Source organism: Ammospiza caudacuta, chromosome 12, assembly GCF_027887145.1.
Source record: "Ammospiza caudacuta isolate bAmmCau1 chromosome 12, bAmmCau1.pri, whole genome shotgun sequence".
In the NCBI taxonomy this organism is placed as follows: Eukaryota; Metazoa; Chordata; class Aves; order Passeriformes; family Passerellidae; genus Ammospiza; species Ammospiza caudacuta.
The window spans coordinates 13,313,360-13,340,065 of NC_080604.1; the positions used below are offsets into that span (position 1 = coordinate 13,313,360).

The 26,706-nt window shown below is 45.2% G+C and overlaps 1 protein-coding gene across 1 annotated transcript in view; it reads left to right on the top strand.

Moving 5' to 3' along the window:
* The window catches only part of PLXNB1 (plexin B1), a 73,399-nt gene that overhangs the window by 14,718 nt on the left and 31,975 nt on the right, over positions 1–26,706 (top strand). The window contains exons 2-3 of the mRNA XM_058812849.1: positions 6,809–7,080; positions 23,093–24,236. Of these exons, the coding sequence (XP_058668832.1) occupies positions 23,103–24,236 (1,134 nt within the window). The 5' untranslated portion in view covers positions 6,809–7,080; positions 23,093–23,102. The remainder of the gene's footprint in view (positions 1–6,808; positions 7,081–23,092; positions 24,237–26,706) is intronic.

Genomic DNA, 26,706 nt, shown 5'->3' on the forward strand with positions numbered 1-26,706 from the left:
CAGCTGCTGCTGTCTCTTATACTTACACATCTGAAAGGTGACAATGACAATGTCTTGAATGGCAAAGCAATAGCAAGAAGGGTCTGGTGTTTTTTTTTTTTAGTCTGCAACAAAGAAGTTATTCAACCAATAGTCAAAAATATCCTTATGAAAAATCTTTCTCCCAGAAACTGCATCTATTATTGCAGAAAATAATCATAATTTCTGTAGATCTTGATGGCTTGTCTCCTGAGTGACTACAGGTAATGCAGCAATCAACTCTCTCCTCTTGCCCCTACCAACAGCCTCAGGAATGTTCACAACAGCAGTAGGACTTCCATTTTTGCTGTGCCTGCAGTTCTGCACTGGGTTACCTTTGCACACATTATCTCTTTCAAGAAGTTGGAAAGCTCTTCTCACCTGTTCTGGCAAAAATCTCCTGTAGCATTTTCACAGTAGTTACTTTAGATGCCACAACCCAGACTTTCAGATCCTCATCATGGCATGCAGAAGATGAGGTAGTTTTTATGACCTCCTCTCAAAGGAACAGGTACTTCAGAGGGAAAGGTGATGCTGTGGTTGTGATGGCATTGCAGTGGTACAGCCAGAGTGGAGGCAGTGGCAGCTCCCAGCAGGGCTGCAAGTGACTGTTGGATTTGGTGTTTCTCCCTGAAAATCTGTTTTAGGTCAGGATCTCTGCTGGCAGTCTTGTTGGTTAGCTACAAATGTGTTCAGTCTTCCCTGACCCTTCCTCTGTTTCACTGTACCCCTGTAAATCTGGTTCAAGAAACAGCTTTGTGGAAGTTTGTCTTCCTGCCTCCCCACCTGTTCTGTTTAGCTCAGGAGAACATGCTGCCCGGGCAGGATGGGCTCTGATCAGACACTGCATGGGCTGATGGGGCTCCTCTTCTCTGGGGACAAAAACACACCAGAAAAAGGGCAAAGCTGTGCTAAGACCACAGATATTTTAGGTGAGAGGAGAACGTCCTTCGTAGGCAGTTCACAAACAGGGAATAAAAGTTGAAGCAAGGGGATGCCTGTCCATTTATATCAGCCTGGGAAATGGTGGATTTCTCTCTTGAGGCCTTTGCCTCAGGCATCTTGCCAAAAGGCATCTAGTCTCTATTCACTTCAAACACATACAGTTCCTAAGCCCAAAATGTGCAGAAGGCTCATGAACTGTGATCAGCTGAAGGCCAGAAAGCATGACCTGGTGCTTCATAAAAATCAATGAATTGAAGAGCTGTGACTTTTGGATGCTTTGGAAGTATGAGCAGCACCTGCTGTGCAATGTGAACCCAAAGAGCATCAAAGGGTAATCAGCTCAAACATGGATCTAACCTGTGTTTATGGTAGGAAAGTATCCTGGAATCTGTGCTGAAAATTAGAATTTGCATAAGTGAAATTATTTGGCAAACACATGCAGTTGCTTTCTTTGTGGATCCTGTGTATGGGATTTCTTTCTTCAGAGCACAAAGAATTCAAGACAAATTTTACTTTGGAGCTAAAAGGCGTGTTTTTAGCAAAGGCAGTGCAAGCAGTGTTGGGGCAGACTCCAGGTCTTTGGTGTTCCTGAAGAAACACAAACAACTGCAGAGAAGGGTATAGCTCAGATCCTTTTGCCAGCATGCTTAGCAGGCAGCCCTCTACCAGATCTGGTTCAGGCTTCGACAAGTGACCTCTGTCACTGAGCAGGAACATAAAGAGCCTCAGTGAGCTTTGGCTGAACTAGGCTTTTGCCTGTCTGCTCTGGAGAGAGAGAGTAACCTCAGTGTTCCCTTCCCTCCCTCCCTCAGTGTGTCTGTGAAAATACTAACTTGATTTAGCTGCCAAAAAAAGACATTTGAAAAGTGTACATTGCTCTCCTGTGTCCCAGCTTCTGTAAAATATGGGTTATGGTTGGTTCCTGGATGTGGCGCTCAGTAATTTTACAGAAGAGAAAACGGCACCACTGCAACTATCCACACAACACTTAATACAGTGAGGTCTTAGTCTGTGCTAGGGCTCCAGAGTGCTATTCTGGGCATTATGAACCTGATTATATTACACACAGAGCTCAGATGGCTCAGAGCCACACTCAGGATATTAACTGTTTCTATTAAGCTTTGCATTTAGAGATCCTTCTGTCAGAGCAGGGGGGCAATGCTCACAAGCTGGCATTCCCACAGCAGAGCAGCGTGTGTGAGTATGGTTAGGGAGTGTTTTGTGTTTCATTTGCACAAGGGATAACCCGAATTGCAGAGCTTGCTAACTTATGGGTGCTCAGTGTAATAATCTTTTCAATGTACTTGTTTTTGTAGCTGCAGGTGTTGTGGAGGAGACACTCACTGATGTAGATGTGCAGGAGAAACTTTACAAAGTGCTATAAATGTGTCATAAGGGGAAATACATACATAGTGTGTCACCTGTCAGAGAATGTGATTACTTGTGATTCTTGACAGCCTGTGCCCCTGAAAGAGTGTTTTTAAGACTTGTTTTAGTTTGTGATGAAGGTGGCTTTAGGAATAGTTAAGGTCCTTCCGTTTCTCTTTAAAAAAAAGTTTCTTTTCATGATTTTGTTTTGTGCTGTTTGAGTTTGTAAAAACAAACACCCTGAAAGCCAAAACAACAACAATAATAAAAGAAACCCTTTGTGGATCACCTCTGTGAGCCAAACAAAGTTGATGAGTTTCTCACTGTTTGAATACACATTGTCTGCCAGGTGGGAACTGTGCAGCTCTTCCTTCCCTCATCACCCTGCAAGTGCAGGAAGAGATAAGAGGAATTTATTTAATCCTGCCCTCACACTGGCTGAATTTGAAGCACACTACCAGACAGGTATGCTGAATTGGGAGCCTAAAAGGCTGCCTTGAGTAGGAAAGGAAGGCAGAGTATAGGTATGGATATGAGTAACATATCCTGTTGGGGGATATGAGGCACTGGGATAATGCTAGTGGGAGAAGAGGGATGCTGGATATGGTAGCACATGCTTTTGGGAGAGTAACCACTCATCTTGCCCTGGAGGTGATGAGAATTTGCCTTTGCAAGGCTTCAGGTTAAAACCTCTTCCCAATAAAACTGCAGTTTGCAGCTCCTTTCTCTGTACTGGGAGATGCAGCTGTTGAGCAGGGACTGGCTTCTGTGCAGCAAAGTTATTCTTTGCAGGAGACAGAAACAAGTGGATGGAGGTACCCATGTGCCATGTGGATCCATTCATGCTTTGGCTGATGGAGAGGGGTTGAGTTTGCATGTGTTTTTCTGAAGAATATCCCCTTTCTCAGAAAGCAAACAGCTGACATCTTGACCTTGCAACGGCTTGGACATCTTTACCTTTTGAAAGAACTGCTCTCCAAATGTGGGTCTATAGTGCAAGAAATGCACGTGATGACCTTGGTCTTCCTGTGCCTTCTTGGCTACAGTTTTTGTCTGGGATGCCAGTGACCCTGAGATCAGATTTCCCTCTGCTGTTTTGTGTTAAAAATGAAGAACAAACTGTAATGTGCGGAAACAGTTTGTGTGATGGAACCCATCAAAATAAACTAGAGGGGATGGTGGTGGTTGAGAGAGCTTGGCTGAATCTGGTAATTGGGCTGGTGTGAGAAATTGCTCATCTGTCACACTGGGGATAGCAGGAAGGAAAAGGGCAGCCAGGAAGAGACTGAATGGAAATCAGTCCCTGAAATAAATATTGCATGAGTGGGGCATAAAGAGTCTCCTTCAAATCAGATTCTGTGCCTGAGCCTTCCTCCAGAATTTCCTGCAATTTAGACAAATGACCAGCTTCACATTTTTTTAAGTGGTGTTTGTGCTGAACACTTGCAGCCGTGCGTTCCCATCCAGCTGCTGAGCAGAAATCCTTGTTCTTCAGTCTTGCTGGGCGCTGCTCTGTGCTTTTTTGTGGCAGCAGCTTTTTGCAATAGGAGCCCCCCCCGGCCCAGGATGGCTTTTTCTGTGAAAGCAGGCAGCGAGGCCATGCAGACATTATCCCTTGCCGGAAGGAGGGACCCGGGCTCCCTGGGGAGGAGGGACGGGAGCGAGTGATTCATTGCAGCTGGCTGCAGTTTGGCCTCCCCTCTCTCTTTGCCCTGGGTGCCAGGGAGTGACAGCTTGTGGGCAGCAGGCCAAGCTGTGAAAAGAGGAGTGTGTGAGGCCTTTAGCTTTCTCATGCTTTATCAAGCTGCAAAGAATAGCTCGATATTCAGCCAGCGTTGGTGCAGGTCAGGAGAATGGAAATGCGGACTTAACTCCTGACATGCTGGCTGATGGCTGACCGCAGGCTCCGCGCCCGTGAGGGCGGCTTTGTACCGCAGCGTGTGGGGTAAAAGGGAGGAGAAATGCCTTGGTGACATGATAAAGATAACTTTTTTGTTAAGTGGGCAGCCTCTGGGACCTGTTGGGAGAGTGGAAAGATGAAAAAAGGGCTTTGCTCTTGCGGCTTGCTGGCTGTGTGCTGGTGGAGGATGGAAACACTGAAAAGTAGAGCTGCAGCAATGACGAGCGTCCTGGGAAAGTGAGAGGGACTGTGATGGACGAGTGGCAGGGCTGTCCCTTCCCTGCTGGCACAGCACTGGGGGCTGCGGTGTCCGTGCCGAGGGCAGGACGGGGCCATGCCGGGATGTCCCCGTGGGCCGAGGTCCTGCCAGCCTGTGCGAGGGCTGCCCGCCGGCGCGCAGGGAGTTAAGCTCCTCATCGCCCGGGGGTGAGCCTACTTCGGGGTGTTGAGCTCCATTCCCACGGCTTTTCCTTTCTGAGGGCTGGGGGAGGGATCGCCTGGAACAAGTAAAATGCCTGGAGGCTGGAAAACAGCACCCCGGCCCCTCTGGCCTTGTGTTGGTCTGGGAGGGATCTGCGCTTCACGGCAGGCTGGGCAGCGGCTGCCAGCCAAAGCCGGGGTCTGTCCCTGCTGGGCAAGAGCCGGGGTTATTTCTCTCCTTTACCAAAGAGAGATAGCTTTGCAGGCAGTAGAGTGCCTGCATAGGGACTGAATAACAGAATTATCAGCTGAAAGGATGTAAAGTAGAAATGAAGCCCGAGCAGTCCTGTGGGCAGATCACAGTACAGGGTTAACACACAGGTGTTGTGGCTGAGGGAGAGCAGCAACGCTTCGTTCCCTACTGCACATGCACGTTTCTCAAAGGCATAAAGGAACGGAGTCCTTTCTTCCCGATGCTGACTCTACCTTCTTCTGCATCACTTTGAGCTGCTGAGTTGAGGTGTTTGAAGTCCTGAGGAGCAGGAAAAGGGCGGGTGAAAGTCTGAGAGGCTGGGTGAGGGAGATAGCAAGTGCTCAGAGCTACCTGTGAGCCTAAATCCCACTCTTTCTCCATCGGCAGTGCAGGGGTGTGGGAGAGCAAGAGAGCCTTGCCTCATCCCAGTTTGCTGTGGAGCTGAGTGTGTCTGTGTGAGGTACTAAACCCAGCCAGCACCTATCTCCCACCAGAGGGAGAAGGGAGTTTGTGTACCTGTTCAGCCCCTAGAAAGACTCTGAAGTCCCCTTTGAGGTGTAAGGTGTGCAGTCCCTATTCTCAACAGCTTTTGAATTCAAGGCAGGGTGAACTGATGTGAGCAAATGAGACCCAGAAGCAGCATAAAGGAGAGATGAGTTGTGGGTTTAGAGTTTGATTCTGCTGGGCTGTGTTTGTGCTGTACAGACCAGCTTTGTTTGTGTTTATGCCAAAAGCCTGGCAAAACTGTGGTTAGAGGCTGGATTTTTGCTTGTGCATTGGGTGTCTGGCCTTGCACCTGCCCCAGATCTTCTTTGCAAAGAGTGAAGTACTGTGATCCTCCCACTTGCTGTGCTGGCTCCTGTGGCAGGAGGATCTGAAGGGGAGAGGGTTTGGGAGGCAGTATTGCCCGTGTGGGCAGAGGCTTTGGGTAGCTTGGGTTAGCACCCAGATACAGACCTTAGTGTTAAAACAGCAGGGTGCAAATATTCTGCAAATACCAGACTCATAGTGGATCTTGTTGATTATTAATGCCAGAATCCTAAGACTGGTAGGCTGGAGCCCTTGTTGTCTTTCCTGCACCCAGGCACCTAATAATGGTCGCCGAGCTTTGCTGTGAGTTCTGCAGCTCTTTGCTCTGTCCATTTATTCACCCAGCACTGGGAAATGTGGCTGGAGTGGGAGCTGGGGTCCCAGGCGGATCTGAGCCCTGTGCAAGGCAGACCTGCAGTGGATGCACAAGGAGAAACTCTCCCTGGCTGCGAGGTAGCTTGGACCCAGGTGCAGGGAAGGCACCAGCGAGAGCAGGCTCCCCTGCAGGGACAGGGGGTGTGTTCCCATTGTGCCTGTTCCGGTTTGCTCCTGTCTGGCCTCTTCTCATTATTCTCGCCTTGAGCTGTCTCAGGCCCAAAGGCAAAGTGCTGCAGAAAGCTCTGCGGGCTTTCCCTGGAGAGATGCGGGGTCCTTGGAGAGTGGCTGTTCAAGGGAAGCACTGCAGTGGGCTGAATTGAGGCTGTTTCAGGCTGCACAGCTCTGAGCTAATCTCCCAGAGGCAGAGACATTACTCACCAATCAGGAATGTGTCTGTATTTTTCCTAATGAGAACAAAACATTTTATCCCTGTTCATTAGCAGAGAGTTAGCGTGTGCAGTTGCTATGCCAACAGACTCCTCTCCTCCGCAGACACACACTGGGGGTGTCCTCCATGCCATGGTTAGAAGGGTGAGCAGGAAGGCTGGTTCTGGCAAGAAAAAGATCCCATTGTTTTCCCAGGGCTGCCTGGACTTTGTGCAGCTGGCCAGACCATGCCTTCTCGGAGGAAGGGAACCACAGCAGGAGTCAAGTGCAACAGATTTAATTTATTGGAAAAATAGTCTTTGCATTTCATGCTCTGTTGTTTTTTCCAGCTTGAGGCACACTCCTCAATAAGAGAAATGAAGGTGTCTCAACGTTCCCAAGTGCCCAGATGGTAAGCAAAATGTGCCGGGAGTCAGCCCTGGGATGCCCATGGACAGCTGCAGCCCGCTGGGCTCCTCCGTGTTCCTGATCCTCTCCGTGTGTGTGGCCCCTGTCATGCTGGGCAGCCTCTGGATGCTGCTGCGTGACGAACCCACCTGACCAACTGCACCACCTGTGATTAGTTGGACGAGTTCTCCAGGCACGTGGTCTGCTGGAAAGAGTGAGTGGCTGTATGTGGGAGTGTTCACTTGTTCCCTTTGCAAAGGGAACATTCTCTTTATGCAGGGAAATCCTGCCTAAATCCCGTGAAGGATAAAGGACATCTCTTCAACACAAGCTCTGTTCTGTAGAGTTCTGCTGTAAGCACATGTATTTACTCCAGAGGTTGCCTATTTGCTTGTCATTTTTTTCCTTTTTCACCCCAACTTTCTTGAGAGAGTGATTGGGAATTATGGGTTGCAATGCTACCAAAGTCAGGCCACTGCAACTGCACACCTTTTGCAAGTCTTGGCACCTCTGGTGCTGCACTTGAAATATAAAAACTAACTTTTATACTTTAAATTTTCTGTAGAAGGGAGTTAATTTAACCTACTAAAGAAACAAACCAAAAAAACCAAAGCAAAACCATGAGTTTCTGATGGTGATCCATAAGTAGAAATGGGCCAGTGAGTGTTGCCAAATCTGAAGACAGACTCCTGGAGCAGGAGTAATGTTCATCTCTGTCTGTCAATCACCATGGAGTGTGATGAGCTGCTCTTTGCTGGCTGAGCTTTGTGGTGTTGACAGCTATAGACCCTTGAAGAAATGTCTCCCTGAAACTGAATTCTTTCAGGCTGCTTCCTATTAAACAGGATGGTTACAACTCTGCTGTCAGTTTGCCTGGTGAAGCACTTTGTAGGTGAATACATGCAATTTGAATATGGGAATTTGAATATCAAATGTAGCGTGGTACACCAGAGATCCCAGACTGAATGAGATGCTGGAGATCTGCAAATCTGCATGAACCTCTGTCTGGGAAGTGAAACCCTGGCACCTGGATACTAGGAGCTGATACAGATGAGTCACCACCGACTTTTGCACTGGAGAGATGAGTATCATGTTAGAGCACTGGGAGCCCTTCATCTGAAGGATTTCTGCTTGTTGGATTTGCAGGTCTAACATCAGGAGAAATGAAATCAGCAGAAATAAAAGCAATGAACAAAATGAGACAGCAACCCCCAGCCCAGACCTCTCTGGAGTGCAACCTGAAAGTTTGGTAGTAGACCTGGATGGAACTCTTAGGTAATAAAGAGCAAGTTTGCAGAAAATCTCTTTTAATCCATGCATCCAAGAATAAATGCTGAATACGTATAGTAAATGTACACAGATTGGAGAGTCTGGTTGCCTCAGCTTTGCATTGCTCTGGGTGGTTCCAGTAAAACCATTAACTCAAAGCAGTATGAAATAGGGAATGAGTAAGTACTTGAGATGACTTGAATTCAGGCCAGTCTCTTCTGGATCCATGCTTTCAGGGTACATAAAAAAATACAAGATTGTAAGGAGGCCAGAGGACTGTGTGTTGTTGTATTCTTTGAGATTACTGAGGTGATTCTGTCCAGATCCTATTGAAAAAGTGCTCCAGCAGAAGTGCACTAGAGGACATGCTTTTTAGTACCTTGAAGTGTGAAAGATCATGTCTGAACAAACTAACTTCTGAAATGTGAGTTACGGTTATTATCTGAGTCGCGCTCAGCTTCATTCCTGTGCAGCCGGAGTAGCGACTTGGTGTTACCTAGGAGAGTGTTACTTGTTCCCTCCTCTTCCCTCCCCTCCCTTTTAAGCAGTTCAGGGACTGCTTTTCTGCCCTATTTTCTGTGCACCACCAGTTTTTAAGAATAAACACAACTGCAGTGCTGTGTGCAAGGCAAGAGTTCTTCAGGAGAAACATTCACCTTTGCCTCTGAAAACACCTCAGGTGCTCATAGAACCTTGGGAGAAAGGTTCTTTGTTTTTATCAGGCTCAGCTATGGGCCATTTGTGGGGTGGGGTGTTCCTTCCAAACCCTTAGAGTGTGGTTCAAAACCCTAAATTGTGGGATAGGTTTATATTTTTGAGAAGCTGTTAGCACTGAGTATTGCAACGCTAGGTAATATATTGTTCTGTTCGGTTTTAATGGCCCTCTTTATCGTTTTTTAATTCCAGTTATACTTCTACATATCTGCATCTTTGAAAAACACTTATTTGACTCTTAATAGTAAAACTGGCAAAGGAAAGAGTGGAGCCAGGAAAGTTATTTCAGCCTGACAGGAAAGTTTAGGTTGCTTAGTCAGCTAAGCGTGTATTATTAACAAACTTCTAGATCTCATAAACAATGTGGGAAGCAATTCGTGCATTTGTGAAAGAAATCACTCAGGATTTTTGGAAGTCACAATACACACAGTCTCCAAACCCAGATATTCTTATATGACTTTGCAGGAGAACAAGGTCTGGTAAGAATACTGTTCTGTGTAGCATCAGGAAATCTATAAACACTGTGCCCATACTTGAGGAAAAACTGCTTGGTTTAAATGTTCATGAAGAATGCATGACAGAATAAAGCTCTGGCACATGATCTTGTGAGGGATCCACCCTTCATCAGGGCGGGCTGATTCAACCATAAGATAATTTGTATTTTCAAAGAAGTAACAGGGAGAGAAAGTTTTTTAAAAATATTCCATGTTCTGGTGGAAGAAGGATGCAGCTGAATTCTGTGGCTTGAAAGTAAACTTACTTTTGAACAAACTCAGTTTAAGGAGTTAGGCTGAATATTTTAACAGAGAGCTACCAGGTGGGCAATTCACTACAGAAATGGGGAATCCCTACTGTATTTGATAACCATCACACTAGTTCCTCCAGCTCTTATGGAAGCTGAGTTTTCTACAGCTTTAGGAAAACCATTGCCATCTTAATAGAGTTATCTTCGGTTTTTAGAAATGGAACAGCAGCAATAGTGAACAGAGGTGAGTGTTACCTTCCATACAAAGCATGACAGAATAAGTCAGGATTCTTCCACCTGAAAAACAATAAATGACAATTATCTTCAATTCCTGAATCACCTGGAAAGTTTAGAGGGGGAGGAGCCTTTTTTTTTTTTTCCTTTTCCATTAGAAGTATGAACAGGTTGCATGGAGTAAGCTTAAAACCAAGTGACAACTTAGTCCTTGATGTGTGCAGTTAATCTGGGAAGCTTCTTGCCACAGGATGTTGTGAATGCCAAATATCTGTGTGTATGTGAGGACATGGGGCAGGTCTGTAGAAGAGGGAGCTATTGAAGGTTACTTAATGCATAGAAACCACCTTAATCCCAGGAAGTCCCTGAGCTGCTCATTGTTGAAGCTTGGGAGAGTATTCAGGGAGGTGAAGTGCTTCTATGGGTTTGCTTCAGTCTGATGTTTCAGGCCAGAGCCAGACAAGTGCAGCCTGGTTTGTCAGCATGGGTGGGAGGGGGGGATGCTAATAAAACTTGTAAAAAAAAGGGAGTGGCACAGCTTGTGTTCTGGGTTGGTTCTGTGCTGCTGGTGATGTACAGCATGCACCTCTTGCTTGCTGAAGGCACTGCCTTGGGCTGCTGGAGTCTGCAGGCTGTTGACTTGAATTTGAAGAGAGGCAGAGAGTATGTCTAGGAATTACACAGGTAGAAAAGTGGTGTGAAGATGAATATTGTAAGCAGAGAAGCTGACTTTCCCCTTTTCTCTGTGGCGAATGCTCTTCCTGCTATTATGGGATAGTAGGTTTTATTGAGATACAGAGGCTGCCTTTCTGCTGATAGCCTACATCTTATTTGTGTTAACTTCCCTCCTTTGAAAGGGTGTTTCTTGCTTTGTAATGAACTCTAACTTCATTTGAGCTAAAATGGGTGATAAGCTGATGCATGAACAGTAAAACCTCTGTTCCAAAGCCTTTTCAAACTAGAAATGTCATGGCCTACGTGAGGTTCATACTCTTCAGAAGTACTCAAAACACTGGTCCTATTTTAAGTCCTGTCTAAACATTTAAAAATAACTCAGAAACAGGGCTCACTTCTAGATGCTTCACCCTTGAAAGCCGGCTCTTGCAGTTGGTTTTAGATGCTTACCCAAATGTTCAGAGGGCACAGTACAGAACAGCCCTGCTTGTTCCTTTGAACTTTTAATTCAGACGGAAGAGAACAACGTCAGGCTATCTGTTATTTTGTCTCTAGAGACATGGTCTCTGCTGTTTTGAGTTTTGGGAGTGGGGGGTTTAAAACTCTTTGTTGACTGATTTTGCTGCTGTGATCCCTGGGGAACAGCTCTGCAGAGCTGACCGGTAGCGGAACTACGGTACTGTGTATTCTTGGAGACAGCTCTTGTGACTGAAAACTGAGTTGGTGTGTTTTGGGAAGCTACAGCTCCTCTCCAAGGACACAGAAACAATCTTGTGTGCATATCGTGTTCTCTAGTGAACATTACTCCATGGGGTGGCTGAGGAGTTGGGTGCTGAGATTACAGACAGACCTGGGGCTGAGGGAGAATGCAGGTGGAGGGGACTGAAGTTCCTTTCCTGTTGATTGCTCCCCCTTTATCTTGATTTAGTCAACTCTGATGTGGGAAGAAGTTTCTATCCCAAACCCTAAGTCTCATCATTGCAGAGTAGCAATGTGCTCAGTTGTTACCCCATTTATGGAGTATTTTTCCTGGTTTGTTCTCAGTTTCTCAATTATTGTTTTCATCAGTAGCTTGGCTCAAGCAGTGACTCTCTCTCAGCTTGCTCCTGTGTGTGCTGGACCTGTCTGCCCTTCTCCAGTTAGTCTCTCCAGATTAGTTTTAGTTTGAACCCATCTTTAGCCAGTATGATCTTTTCTATTCCTAGCTGATCCATGATTTTAACTAGTGTATTTCCCACTAAGCCCTGAGAAGATTTAAACTAAAACTTTTTCATGAGGCTAAATTTGTGTCAGCCCCACCATGGACTCCAGGGTTGACATTCAGTGGCTGATTATTCAGTTTAGTCCATGTATAAGTCTGAAAAGTGCTGTCTGAGCCACACTTTTGTGGGGTTTTGATTAGTTATCTGTGCATGGCAGAGTAAACTGTTTCCTTTCCCAGAGGAAGGCATAGTCACTGCCATGTGTGTGGAGTACACAGCTTAAAATGACAGAGGAGGGCTGCCTGGAACTGGGACAGTCTGCAAACAGAACTGTGATGACCACAGGCTATGGTTTATCCTTCTAGCACAGATGTGCATACTTCTCCCTTGTTTCCTTCCTCTCTGTTCTGTCTAGCTGTTCCTTCTAGCAGAGGAGCAGCCACTCAGCTGTAGAACTCAGTGCTGTTCCTGACAAACTACTGTAAATCTGGTTTTCCTGTCTCCTGGGCACTTTTTTGCCCAGGGGTGACCCTGGCAGGCACCATGGTCTTGAAATGCCAACAGTCAGCCAGTTATACTGGCTGAAGTTCCTGCTCATAGCAGTTTGCATTTCAGATTGGCACTGCAGACCTGTTTAGTGCTTCTCTGCAGCCCTAGGGTGAAGGTCTGGGCTTCTCTGAAAGGGGAAAGGATGAGCCAGTCAGTCCTGCTCAGCCAGTGGCTGTCAGACTGAGCAGGTGGGAGGGTAACAAACCAGATGAAGAACAGTCTCAACCAAAAGTCTTTAAAATTCATGGTTCTCATGAGCAGGTAGCTGGTTCTGAACCTTTGTGACTCTAGGACAGCACCAAAGAAGTTTTCTCAGCCCTGAGCCGGGAGCTCAAATATTTTGCCAGTAAAAATTAGAATCTCCTTAATCTGAGTGAACAGAACCTTGTGTTTGTAAAGCCACTTGAAGGTATAAAATTTCTTATTGGGAATTTTTTCTTGTTATACAATTCCTTGTCCTGGATAAGACGTGGCTAAAATAACTGGAGAACTCTTGTTCTGCATGGTTTATTTCTCCAAGTACCAAATCTTGCAGGGTCCCAGCTTCTGCTTCCTTTGCCACTTAATTTTACTGTTGCTTATTTTCACTCCTCAGGCTGTGGACCCACTGTGGTATGAAGGAAGAGCATTGCCTGACGGTTTGTGCCCAGCAATAGTTCTCTCATCCCTTTCTATATGCAGTCTGGTGCTCTGAATTTTGTCTTTGAAACAAGAACTTCCAAGTGTGAGCCATGTGTGGCATGGAGGGCTGTGGCTGTGCAGTAGAAGAATAAGGCTGCATGGCTGCTGCCAGCCTGTGACTCCTCAACCATGTGCACCTTGAATGCCCTTCATGGATGGTCCCTGGGCCACCATTCCATGTTGGACTCCATCTGAAAGCACTGAATATCCAGCCTGCATGGGACAGTCTTTGTTCAGAGCTGTTGTGACTGGGGTGAAGTTGATCCTGGCCCTCAGGTCTGCTCCCAACCTGTTCAGGCTTCTGCACTTGTGTGGTGAGAGCTGTTGTTCCTTAGATGTGTTATGTAGGTGTGAAGCTTCCCAAGCTTGGGAAGGTCCCCAGGCTTTTTGAACAGCATGGTGTGTTGTTATCTGTTACTGGCTTTATGAAAGCCTTGGCATTGGCTTCCCGAGGTGGAAGAAAATGTCTGGTCACCTCAGTTTGGATCATTATCTAACAGACCTGTGTAACCTAATTGCCAGACTATTGAGCCTGGTAGTTCACAGCTGATGACTGAGAACCTTGCAGGCTGAGGCACTAATTCATGGCAGATAATTGATCAAAGCGTCATTTCTGATAATGCTTTAACATAACTTGAGTAATACAAAGTAGAATATACCTCATCTTGGTCTGAAGGCAAACCACAAGCAGATTGTGGTAGTGATGTGGAGTTCTGTTTATTCTGCTGTCTCTTCTGGGTGGGAGGGGATAGGTACTACTCATGTGGCTGCATTGCATTAAATGTATTTGCATGTTGCTGCCTGTATTCATGGCTACAGCCAGAACTGCTGACACTCTTGGAGTGAGAGGGGAAGACTGTCAAATTGCTGTCAGGATGTATGGTTCTCCAGAAGATGAGGAGAGGGCAGAAAAATGAATTTTATTTTAAATTAAGGAAAACACCAAGAAGAATTCTTCCTGCCCACCCAGGGCACATTAGTTTTTTATAGATTGACTGTGGTACTAAATCTGAGACTTAAGGGTGTCAAGAAAATGTTTTTAACAGAGCACCTTGCTCTGCTCAATGTCTTCAGAGCAAATGATTTATTCAAGACAGGCTATAGTGCTTAACATTTCTTATTTGCATCTTGACACCTGGATGGTGGAGCTCGGTGGACCACCTGGATGTGGTCCTTGCGTGTCTGCCTGTCGTCTGTACCACTGCTGGCATGAACTCCTTCTGTGGTGAGCCTGTTCTCCCTTCCACTGTGCAAACCTGCAGGGCTGATGCTGGCGTGGAGACCATGGATTTTCCTCTTGGAGTGAAAGTGTAGGACTGGTGCTTTTTCACAGGCATTTCAGAGGATGTTTGAGGCTTCTCTCCTCTCTTGCTGGGTTACTCCAAGGCCAGGCTGGATCCAAAAGAACTTGCCTTGGGGGTGTGGCCTTTGCCTCTGTGAGAGCTTGGTTAGGGGTCACGGTCCTGTCCTCTGGGAAGCATGTGCTGGTTGCAGAGATCTCTCTCCCTTCTGCAGGGCATCCTGCCGAGGAAAACAGACTCTAAGGCAGAAGGGATTATGTGGAGATCGTGTGCTGTCCTGGATGTTTGTGGATGAAGCAGCTGGACATTGCTGCTTTATAGAAATTGGCACAAACAGCTCTGGCAGAGCAGGATTCTGGCTTTTGTAGCTGGTGGAGCCAAAGCTGAGAACAGGAGGATCCTGGCTGAGGCTGGGAGAGGTGCCCCTAATGACAGGGAGGGCAGTGTGGTTGGGAAGGTGTGCCTTGTTTGAGGTGGAGGTTGGTAAAATATGAATCACATGTGTTTGAAGTAGTGATGAAATCCCAGATGAAGGTTTTCTGTAATACCTGGCCAAACAGTCTGGTGTGCTCCAGCTTTCCTTTCTCCCTGCTTAGAACGGATGGTCCTGACCTACTTTTAGCAGCCGTGGTTCTGCCCAAGGCTCGGCTGTTCCGACGGCACACACGGATCCGCTGTGTTCCCTCTGATGAGGAGTTTCCATCAAATGCTGGCAGACAGGGAAGAGCTGTTCCTGAAAGAGGGACTGTGGGTGCACTCAACTTGGATCTGCCACTTCTGTGCTCTGTGGCTCTGGCCCTGGGTTTGCTTTCCCATGGTGTGCATTAACTTTTGTGTTGCACTGTCAGGATTCAGTTAGATGGTATCTGAATGTTAACATGAGAGATACTGCCTTCAGAAACAGCCAGGGAGGTTAGGCTTCCAGCCTTCTAAATATGTGATTAGGCAGGGCTGGAGTACATTCGTAATATTTAAAAATAAATAAAGTCTATAAATGTACCATAAAATAGAAGTTTAAATAGAATATCATCCTGGGGCAAATTGCAAAGCTCTGTGTAGCTCAGTGTTCTGCCTTTGACAAGATCCAGAGGCAGATGCTTAATGAGGATTGTAAAAAACAGGGCATGTATAATGTGGTGGGTTTGTTGTAGGGTTTGTTTTTTTTTTTAATTTTTCCCCACCTCCATTTGCCTCCCAGCTTATGACCATCATCAGTTTAGGGCCCTGCTTGGCATGAGGAGTTCTATCTCATCATCTGATCTCAACTATATCTATTCTCCATGAATTTATATAATCTCTTTTCTCTCTTGTTTATGTTTCTGGTCTCCATGACATCCTACAGCAGTGAGCTCTACAACTTAAATGTTATTTGAAATATTCTACATCCAGTGACAATGTCCCTGAGCTGAATTAGGAAAGTTGTCTGTAACTTTGGTGAGTGCTCTCTTGTTTCTGTGTTGTAAAATATGGCAATATAACCATGTAATTCCATCAATAACCCCATGTTTTCCATCTTGACACTGTCATGTTTCAGACCTCTTGACTTTTCCTTATCTTCCCCCTGGTTGTTTCTTTGTCTGTCCAAAGTCCTGCTCTGCTCAGTCACTCCTTATATGGAAGCTGCTCCATGCTTTTGGTCATCTTTGTTGTCCCTTTTGTTATTGTCTCCTTTTTCAGATGTGGGAATCAGAACTGCCTGCATCATTTGACAGTATAATGGGGATATGTGTTTTCTTTCCTCATTACCCTACAGGCCATATTTGCCTTTTTGCTTGATACTCAATACTGGACTGACCTATTAAGTTTTCAAAGTTTTTCTGAGTGATAACAGCTAGTTTTGATCCTGTTGTGTTTATGTACTTAGAATATTTTTTGTTGGTTTTGCTATTGACATTCTAAGATATTGTGTAGTTACTTTTAAGTGCATGAGTTTTATTTTTTACAGTCTTTGAATTTGATTGTGATTACTTTTTTTTAATAATAAAATTGCCACTTCTAGACATATTCCTCTTCTCAGATCTTACGTGAACATACTGAACAGTGCAGATTGCAGAGTAAGTTCTTGGCAGATCTCACTGATAATTCACATCTGACAGGGAAACACCTGTCTTTTAATTACTTACTAAATCATGATAGGGACAGTGACTTTATTTCCACAATAGGTTAACTTTTTTTTTTCAAGAGTCTTAGCTGACAGTTCTTTTAAGATCAGTTTAGTTAATATTAACCAGATTAAAAATTGTCTCTTGGGTCTCAGTTAAACAGAAATGAGAAATCTGCACTTGGAATTTCCTGAGTACTGAAGAGGTTTCTCTGTGCTCCACATATTCATCTATATTTTGGGCAACAACTGGCTAACTGGCTTCCTGAACTCATGCAAGCAAATTTGTTTTTATATGGAGTGATGGGCTTAGATTTATGTAGATTATCATAGAAACAGAGAATTTGCTCAGCAGAGCCAATTGGATGGCTAACTTCAGTGAGCCCTGCTTTCCTTACAGGGTTTTATTAATGCTGTAAACCTGTCTAGGCTCTTTGGATATACTCTAATAGAATGGGATATATTTTTCCTAACTAGGTTTCTTTTTCCTCTAATTGAAAGTTAAGTCACTGATGCAAATGTAACATGTGATGTGGCAGCTAGAAGATCAAGGGGATCTTTTGTGGGTAAATGGAGAACTGGTGGGTTCAAACTGGGTAAAATAACATTTGAGTGCAGTGTCAGCCAAAGGAGTGGCCTGTCCAGGTCAGGTCCTGTCAAAAGAAAATGCTTATCCAGGTCAGGTAGCTAAAAAAGTAGGGTGTTGACAAATTGGGATGAGATCAGAGAGCTACTAGGGAAATTAAGTCTTTCTGACTGAAGAAGCTCAGACCACTTAATGTATCCATCCAAAGGATTACACGTGGCTCAATCTGTGATTTGGGAAAGCTCAAAGCTGGCAGGATGTGGAAGGGAAGGATTGCATTATGCTTGTCTGCCCTTCGTCTACTTCTTAGGCATCTATTATTGTCTGCTGCTGCAGCTAGGGTTTCTGTGTAGGTGGACCTCTGTCAGACTTAGAATAGCTGTCTTTATCTTCTTGCCCAAGGAGGATTAAGAAGGAGGATTAGTTTTCAAACCGTTCATACAAAAAGTGACTAGAAGCTTCTTTGAGTTGGAAGATTTTGTGACAAGTTAGACAATATGAGAAGGCATTTTACTTGGGGTAGAGAGCCCTCAGGCATCAGCTTGCTGGGTTAAGGTGGTAGCTTCTATAACTTAGGAGCCCTAAGAAAAAATCCTGGTATCATGAGGAGACTTTAGTCAGGAGCTCATGGGCTAGAAGGGATGTTCACTGGTTTTCTTTTGATTGCACAGAAAGTTGGAGCAGATCCTAAAGGACTTTAATCTTCAAATGTGTAACACCAGCAGAACATTATCTTTTGGTTGTGTTAAGATGCTGTGAAACCACCAGCTGGCTTGATTTTCCCTTTTAAAAATGCACATGCAACATGGTCTTGAGTTCAAATTGAGTTAGTGTTTGAGAGGATGGTGAAGTGGAAAAGTCAATCCTTGATTTGCAATGATAGTGTATATGTGAAGAAAGCTTCTTCAACAGTAAGCATCTTGAGGTTACTTTATATTCCTTGTAAATGTTTATGTAGTTGGTCTTGGTTTGTAAAAATTTCACTATTTAACATTGTATTAATCATTAACACTTCATGAGCTAGTTGTACTGGAAGCTTAGTGTTTATAACACATTTTCATCAGTGAAAGGATGAAGTTTGGTTGTGCTAGAGCTGTTTAGAGGAAAGACCTATTCACTATCATCAGTTAATTCCAGTACAGCTGAAATTAATATTTAAGTAGTCCCAGAGAGGTAGAAGCACTTTCTGCAGTTTTTCCAAAGAGCAATGCAGGAGCATTATTGAAGTTATCACATAGTTGACAATATTTTGTGAAACATTCCTTCAGTATGACTTCAGTCACCATCCGGAAAGATTACCTTGTAATGTTCAGCAATAACTATCAAGGATTTAGAAAACATAATTTTCCCAAGTATTTATCCAAGAATGCTATTAATTCTGTAGTACAGAATTTCTGCTACCTTGCCCTTTTATATTTGATGCTGTCTTTAAGGGTTTGAGGTTTTTTAATAAGTTATTTTGACCTCATCTTTGGTGTTATTCACATCTGGTATAACAGAGCTCCCTTGTCTGTGCCAGTCCTGCTCTGACAGGATTGCTTGAACTTGGGATTCTCCTTGGGGTCAATTTTACTTGGAAAATAGTGGTTTGTGTTCATCTCTGCTGAAGCTTTTTGCTGCAAGTCTTCTTAAACAACAGAGCAGGGAACTGCCCTGGTAGTAGTAAATAAGACTCAAAGAAGATTTATTTATTTAATGGGAATGCCATCTTTCACAGCAGAAAACAGCAAGTCTCTGTTGAGCATATGAAGCTTAGAAGGGGGCTGTAATTCAGGGCTTTTGTGCAGAAAACATAGTGGTGGAGTTCCTGCTGCTGGGCCATTTGAATGTGCTGGAGCACAAGGGTCATCGTGCAGCTGGAAAATGGTGCTTTTAATTTTTAAATCTTTTAGTGCTCACACTGTGGGTTGGCTCTGAAAAAGATAAGGTGGAAATTGCAGGTGCAGATTTCAGAGACCTATTTTTTTCCCAAGGCTGATTTTGCTGGGTTTGGTGGTGAGTATAAAATCTAGCCTAGAAGTTGGAACATAACTGACCTCTCTATGTTTGGAGGACAGAATGTGGTATTAGGGAAATTATCTGGGAGGATTGGAATAATCTCTATGTGTTGATACGCTGTTAAAATGTGCCCAAATGAGTTCTGGGTTTGTTTCTTTATTAAATAAGCAAAGTTTCTCAGAGGGATACGTGAGGTCAGAGAGGTAAAAATAGTGCTACAGAAAACACAGTCTTACTTCAAATTTTAAGTAACACAATAGTGCCTTTGCTTTAATGTTACTAGTTGTTGTTATGTGGTTGTGATATAAATATTCTGTGGCAGAATTGACTAATCCTCCAGCCCTTCTGTTGTGATCCAGATTAAATAAATAAAACTCAGCAGTATTATTTGGATATTAATATTTTACGGTGAGTTAGAGGCAATTTTCAGAGTATTGTCTGGAACATTTTCCTGTTTAACGGGAATTCATCAAAAAAATGGAATATTTAAAATGAATCTTTAAACCTTGGCAATTGCATTCAGAATTAATTAAAGGCTACACACTTTTAGTGCAATCTGTCTACAGCAGCTGTGTTATACACTAGCAGTGAGCACAGGAAGCAGAACGGTTCAGTAAATCCATAAAGAGCTCTGTAGTGTAGCCTGTCATGAAACCATCAGATTTAAATGTAGGTTATCCTCCTCCTTCCTGTCCTCCCAGAGAGGTTGTCATGGGCTTAATTGAAAGGCAAGCATAAAAAAGACAGTGATGGCTGTGCTTGAGAAACAACTTGGAAAATGGAATCAAAACACACTGCTGGCTTTTTCTCCCTCTCTATTCTCATGTAGGGTGCAAATGCTTCTCGCTACTGATAGCTAGACAGCCATGCTCATTGCTAATGTATGTTTGCTCACCTAGCAATAAATACAAGTTCATTTGCTAATGGGTCTTTGTAGCAAAGAGCAACAAAGAGCACTATATTCAGTGTTTATCCATTGTGCAGGGTGATTAGAACCAGCCTGCAGAACATGCTGTACTACCATTCTGTTTTGTTTTCTCTGTTCTCACAGAGTCATGAGGACCAGACAGTAGTTTCTTATCTCAAACACTTTTAAGGACTAGCTCTTCACAAAGTGACTTCCAGGGGAGTATTGGTGACTGAAAGAAGAGTAGCTATATGTTAGAGCCTTGACCACAGCAAGATCTGATTATGGTCTGCTGGAATGAAGGACTAGTTGATTTTCCAACGTCTTTCCAGTACAGGTGCTCCAATAGGTAAAATGCTTTCAGTGAAACATTTGGAGTAGGTTCAAATACAGATCAATGAGCTTGTAACAAGATCCATGTTGCTGGCGTTGTGTCATGTGAGCTGAAGTAATGGTTAGTTCTGCCCTGGCAGTTGCCAACCGGGCTCTGTGGGACACAGGGCAGAGTCGTGCAGCTTGTAGGCATAACCTCTAGCCAGAAAGCCACTCTTTCAGAATCCATAAATCCTGGAGACACATGCCCATTTTACTTTGTAAGTGCTGGCAGAGGAAGGTTGCATTAGCTAAAAGAAGATTACAGATTCCTCAGAGTGGTGTAGCTATAATGACGTCTTGTGATTCTCAGCTGCTTCCAGATCAAAGATTCTCTTCTCCTTGTCATTGTTGCTGTTCACAACATAGTCAAGCTCCTGCTGTTGGGTGGCCATCAGCCTATTGCTTTGTTTGCAGGCATTTTCAGCTTTGAAACTGAGGAGACTCCAGACAGTCATACAAGCCATCATGACATCTGCATGATGGCAGTGCAGAGGTATAGAGACAGTTGTGTGGTTAGGGGGTTTCTTAAATCAAGTTCTCTCCAACAGAAATGATGAAAAAACATTAAGAATAACTGTCATGTTGGAGTTGGAGCAAGATCTTTTCTGCTGATCTAAACCTGAGGGGATAGAATCAAATTAGATCTCCTTCCTTCAGTCTGTGTGTATCTTCTTGCTGGGTTTTCCCACATAGCGTCTCCCACACGGTGAGGGTTTCTCTCAGGTGCTACAATGCACTCGCTTACCACTCTGGAAAAGAGACTCCTAGGGTAGTTCAGGGCTGTTTGCCAGTCTGGGTGAAGCAGAGTGTGTTCATAGCTCTGAAGCAGAAAGCACTAAGTGTCCATTATCAGGGCAAACAAAAGCCCCAGTGTGCACGTAGCCTAAACACAACGCTGGTGCGGTGTGAATCAGTGGCTGTGTGCTCTGGGGGAAAGCTGCCAGCCCAGAGCCAGCATTCCTGTGCCTGGCCATATCCTGACAGTGCTGCCTACTTACCTACAAGAACCGTGTGAAGTGGAGCTTTTCCAGAGCTTCACAAAGCCTATATTTAATAAAGTGTTGTTTTTGTAATACCTTCCATCCGCTGGATTTCACAAGTAAACTAATCCTCTCAACTGGTCTTTAGATAGAGCAAAGATGCCAGTTTTACTGACAAAGGAGCTGGAAAGCAGACTTCTGGGGTTTTTTCTGCAATAGCAGGGGAGTAGAAGATGGATCCAGAGTCTTACAGCTGTTGTTCTCAGCATTGCTACTGTGTTTTCTGCACATTGTGTGCTGGACATTGTATAGAATGAGTGTAAGACACAGTTTATGGGTTGAGAAGTTTGTGGCCTAAATTGGTTAAGTCCTGCAGTAAATGCTGGAGTAGTTTACTCTTGAAATGCTGCAGATCTTTTTCTGCCTCTGTGATTTAAGCACTTCTGAGCCTAAATCACTTTGAGCTTATGAGGAAGACCCAAGAGGTCTGATGCCCTAGGAGGGGAGTGATGATAGTTTTCTGAACTTTAACTACAAAATTGATATCACCCCTGAGGAGCTGAGTTGCCAAAATGAGCCCATCAGATTACAGGGCAGTTCTGGAGGAGATACTGTACTCATCAGCTCCACGGAGCCTCTGACCCAGCTTGGCAGCTGTGCAGCTTTGATACCCTGCCTGCAAGAGGGAGGGAGGGCTGCAAGGAAATAGATTCACAGCTGCATCACCACCTACTTCTCAATTTAAATGAGGTGGCACTCATAGTAAATTATTGAGTACTTGCAGCTGTTTCCCTTTCTCCATGGGGAAAGTGTTAATCTAAATGCTGCAGGTACTTATTACCACATTTCCACCAGGCTGTGGGGATCCCCATCTTGTCCAGAGCAATTGTTCCCATCCATGGCATGGCTTGAGTGGATCACAGTAGGTTTCAAAAGGAGTTGGTCTAAATATTCTCTGGAGAGGAGCTGAACAGGTCTGGTGATTCCCTGGGTCTGTCCAACATCTACCCTGGACTTGCTTGCAGTTTGAGACATGGGAAGGAATGGAGCCTTGTCCACAAAGCAGGCATGTTTAAATCACCTTTCACAGTACTGGGAGAAGTGCTGTGGAGAAATGAGTGTCAGTATGAGACTTCTACCCCAGATAGAGCAGGAACAGGTACAGCTGATCTCCCCTCACCTGGATGTGCTGTGTAAGTTCCCAGGAAGATGGGATCCCACAGGGTCTAGCTTGGCAGAACTGAGGGCAGACTGGTAGCCCCAGAGGGGAGGCTTGGAGCTGATGTGACTGATATTCCAGAGGCTTAATCCTGGCACCCAGGCTCTGCTTGGCTGGGTGATGCTCAGTGGCAGAGATGGCATGGGAAGGTTTCTTCTGAAGCATGGGTGGAACAGCCTTAGACCCACAAGAGGCTGTTGATAGCCATAAGTGATAACAAAGAGAGGGTTTAATTATGATATCTAGATCAAATACAGAGTGAAGAGCTTGTAAGTTTGCTCCAAATTAGATCTCAGGTACAGTTTATTTAAGTAATGGTCCTGCAGGTTGTGTTTGTCTTAGACAGTGGTTTGTTTTAGTGGGGTGTTGCTCATATGCAACATGCTGGCTCCTATGGAAATTTGGTCCTGTCCTGGAGAACTTCCAATACATCACCATAGCTCAGCTGTGCAGGAGTCAAGTTAAATGTGGATTTTTCTGATGTTACAAGAGTAGTGATCAGCTTCAATGTTGCATTTACTTGCAGTATTGCAGCTTCTCCTGAGGATGCTGTCTGTGCCTGTCACCTTGGTGTGGATCTGACTGAATTAAATCTCTGAAGGCCTCTTGCTGTGGGTGCTATTGAAGGATTTTGAGTATAAATCTTACTTCTGGCTCCAAGGAGTTATAACAGCCTTTCCTCTCTTGCAGAGTGTTTACCATGCCTCTGGGAACGTTCCTCCTTCCTGTTCTCTGTTTCTTGGGAGCATCAATTCCACAGGGACTGCAGTATGTCACATTCTCACGCAATGCTACAAAATTCCTCCACCTGTCCATGGACTTGGAATCTGGAACCATTTACTTGGGGGCCACCAACTTTCTTTTCCAGCTGACATCTGACCTGCTGTTGGAGAACATGGTTCAGACTGGGCCAGTTCTGGACAGTAAGGATTGCCTCCCACCAGTCTCAAAGCTGGAGTGCCCTCAGGCACACCACACTGACAATCACAACAAGCTACTGCTGGTGAACACTGTGCAGAAGGAGCTCATCGTGTGTGGCAGTGTCCACCAGGGGATCTGTGAGAAGAGGAGCCTGGAGTCCATCGACCACGTCCTCTTCCGGCCAGAGAGCCCTGGTGACACTCAGTACGTGGCTGCCAATGATCCCAACATCACCACTGTGGGACTCATCGCCTACTCGAAGGATGAGGTGCCCTTGCTGTTTGTGGGACGAGGGTACACCAGCCGAGGAGTGGGAGGAGGAATTCCTCCCATCACGACCCGGAATCTCAGGGCCCACGGAGGGGATGTTCAAGCCACAGACTCTCACTCCATTTTCTCCTATGAAGAAACAGCAAAACTGGCTGTGGGCCGGCTGTCAGAGTACAACCACCATTTCATTAAATCCTTCACTTACCACTCCAGTGTCTATTTCCTCTTCTACCGGCGGGACCTCAAATCGCAGTCGCGCGAGTACAAGACCTACATCTCGCGCATCTGCCTGGATGACTCCCACTATTACTCGTACGTGGAGTTACCTCTGCTGTGCCAGAGCAAAGGCAATACATACAGCCTGCTGCAGGCAGCCTATGTCACCCGGCCGGGAAAGGAGCTGGCCCAGGGACAGCTGGACACCGAGGGCGAGGTGCTGTTCGCAGCTTTCTCTGCCTGGCAGGCTTCCTCTGGGAAACTGAGCGAGGAGTCTGCGCTCTGCGTCTACACAATGGAGGAGGTGGATCGCCTGACCAACTGGACTAGGGATGTTTGCTACATGAGAGATGGGAAGTCAGAAGAAGGGACAGAAGTGGCGTATATTGAGTATGATGTCAGTTCCAACTGTGTCCAGCTGCCAGCGGTAAGTGGCTTCGTGCTTTTGAGCAGTCTGCAGCTTGTTCCTTTGTTGCTCTGTGTTCCTGAAGTTGTCTTGCTTACACAGATGGATGTTGAAATCTGGGTTAAAAGCCTTTGGGCTCAGTCTGTTGTGCCCCACATGGGCAGGATTCCTTGCAAAGGGAGAGGAACTGTATGTGGCAGTGGGAAGAGCATCTGGTGTGACCTGGCCCTGAGGCCTGTCTTGTGGCAATACCAGGCCAAGGGCACTGAAGCTGCTGTTCAGGTCGTTCTTTATCTGTGTCATCTCCTGGCCTGCACTGCAGGGAGGGAGAGGAGCATGTGTATGTGCTCCTGTGTGTTGGGAAGGGAATTTTAGAGGTGTGCTGGGTCCCTGTTGCTTATGGTGAAGTGCACCTCACAACAGCTTCCTGCAAGGGCACTCAGGAACAAAAAGGAACATTAGCAAAACCAAGTGTCAACAAAGAGACGTTCAAAACCCTCGGGGATGTGCTCCTGTGTAGCAGGTTTTAAGTCACCCTGCTTTGGCAGAGGGGTTGGACTAGATGGTCTCTAGAGGTCCCTTCCAACCTTAATAATTCTGTGATTCTGTGCAAGTACGAGTTTCCTATAGACTGCTTTAGTCCTGCAGACTTTTGGGCTCAGCTTCTCCTGAGCTGGATCTTTTTCTTCAGAGCTGTAAGAGGTGACAATCCTTTAAGTTGAGTCACAAAAGCATGATGGGATGTTGCAGGATAAAAATGTGACCTAAAGTGGCTGTGACTCTGAATTCTCACCATCTGGCAGCCACACTGGCTGCAAAATCAGGGACAGTGATTCAAACAGTGCAGCAGTGCTCTCCTGGATGCAGTGTCCTGGCAAGAGGCTCTGTGACCATGAGCAGCCTGTTTGCACCAAGGGTATTTCAGGTCCTTAGCAAGTACTGTGTTATCTTGTGTCTTCCCTCCACAGAACAGGCTGTCCAGAGAATTCCCTCTTCCCAGCCTGGTGCTGCAAAGAGCAAAGTGTTACCACAGAGCTTTAGAAGTTTCTGGGGTTGGGTGTGTGGTTCAAAACCAGTCTTAAAATTATGGTTTTCCTTTCACTAGCTAAAGTTGACTGTACAGTACTTGTGGGAAGGGTAAAGAGCAGACTTGGAGCAGGATGAGTGTGAGGGTAGGAATATGTAAGAGTTGGGAAGAAGGAGACTGCCCAGCTTGATGTCCTGATTTCACTGTATTTCTTAGGCATAAGAAGTAAGTCCTGTAAGTCCTTTGAAAGGCCACATGGAATGACAAGTGATTTTTAGGGGAGCTTAAGGGGGTTAAATATTGAACAGGTATGAGCAGATGAATCCTCTTTCAAAATGATGTAGAGTACCTTTATACCAATTGATCCAATGGAGCAGTGGATGCACAGGGTGGGAGGAAAAGGCAGTCTGTCTGTGATTCCTGGTGCACAATCCCAGGGTCCCAGCTGCATGGTTTGGCTTGAGTGGGCTGACCATAATGTGATGTCTTATTAACAAGTGTGTCCAATGAAATGTAAATGTCCCAACAAACCTGATCCTGCACCATTCAGCGCACGGTAGCGCTTGTCCTTCACATTGTATCCAACACCGTGGAAAGGTCTGTGCCAGCCCCAGCCTGCTCCAGTCAGGGCTGAGTGCAAGCGGCTGTCAACGGACATTTTATGCAGGAACAGTTTTAACTTCTTTTCAGTGGTGGCAGCTTGTGCTGTATGTAAGGATAATGCTAATTAATTTCACATTTTTCTGCCTCCCAACCAACTAATGCATAAGGTATGCCCTTTTCCTTAGTTAGATCTGCCTCTGGGTTTCAGTTCAAAAAGGGATGCTAAAATTGAGTTTTACAGTTCAATACAATCTCTTGAACTGGGGAAAAAAAACCCCAGCTTGTTTTTATAAGAATTTCAGACCCAGTTCATTTGTTCAGTTTGCTGGAGATTCGTTAGTTATGAGATGCAGGAGGCTCTGTAGATGCTGTTTAGTGACTTGATAAATTGGAAGTGTGAAACATTTCTACGAGGCTTGGGAAGGCTGCATGTCTTCTGTGGGTGTAGCTTTCAAGGCATGTATCTTGTCCTTTTGTTTTTAGTCCTCTTCATGCATAGATATAGCTTGTCCTATTGTTGTTTCCTACCTGTGCAGATAGGATACCCACAGCAGAATTCACAGCAGCAGCTGCTGCATTTCATTAAGACACTGGATGATTCCTCAAGTGCATTTTCTGCAACGTTGCCAAGATGTTATTCATTGCAAGCAATTCAAAGAGCTTCTATGTAAATTTATATAAGTACTTCATACAGACAGCCCCTGAGAGGCCACGGCTGGGCTGTGCCAGTGCTGGGAGAGCTTGCTCAGGTCATGTTGGTTTATGGTAGATAAATGTTGTGTGTGAGGTGACTTACCCTTGGCATTGCATAAAGGCAACAGCAGTGCTGAGCACGACTGGCTTACAAATATTTCTGACTTA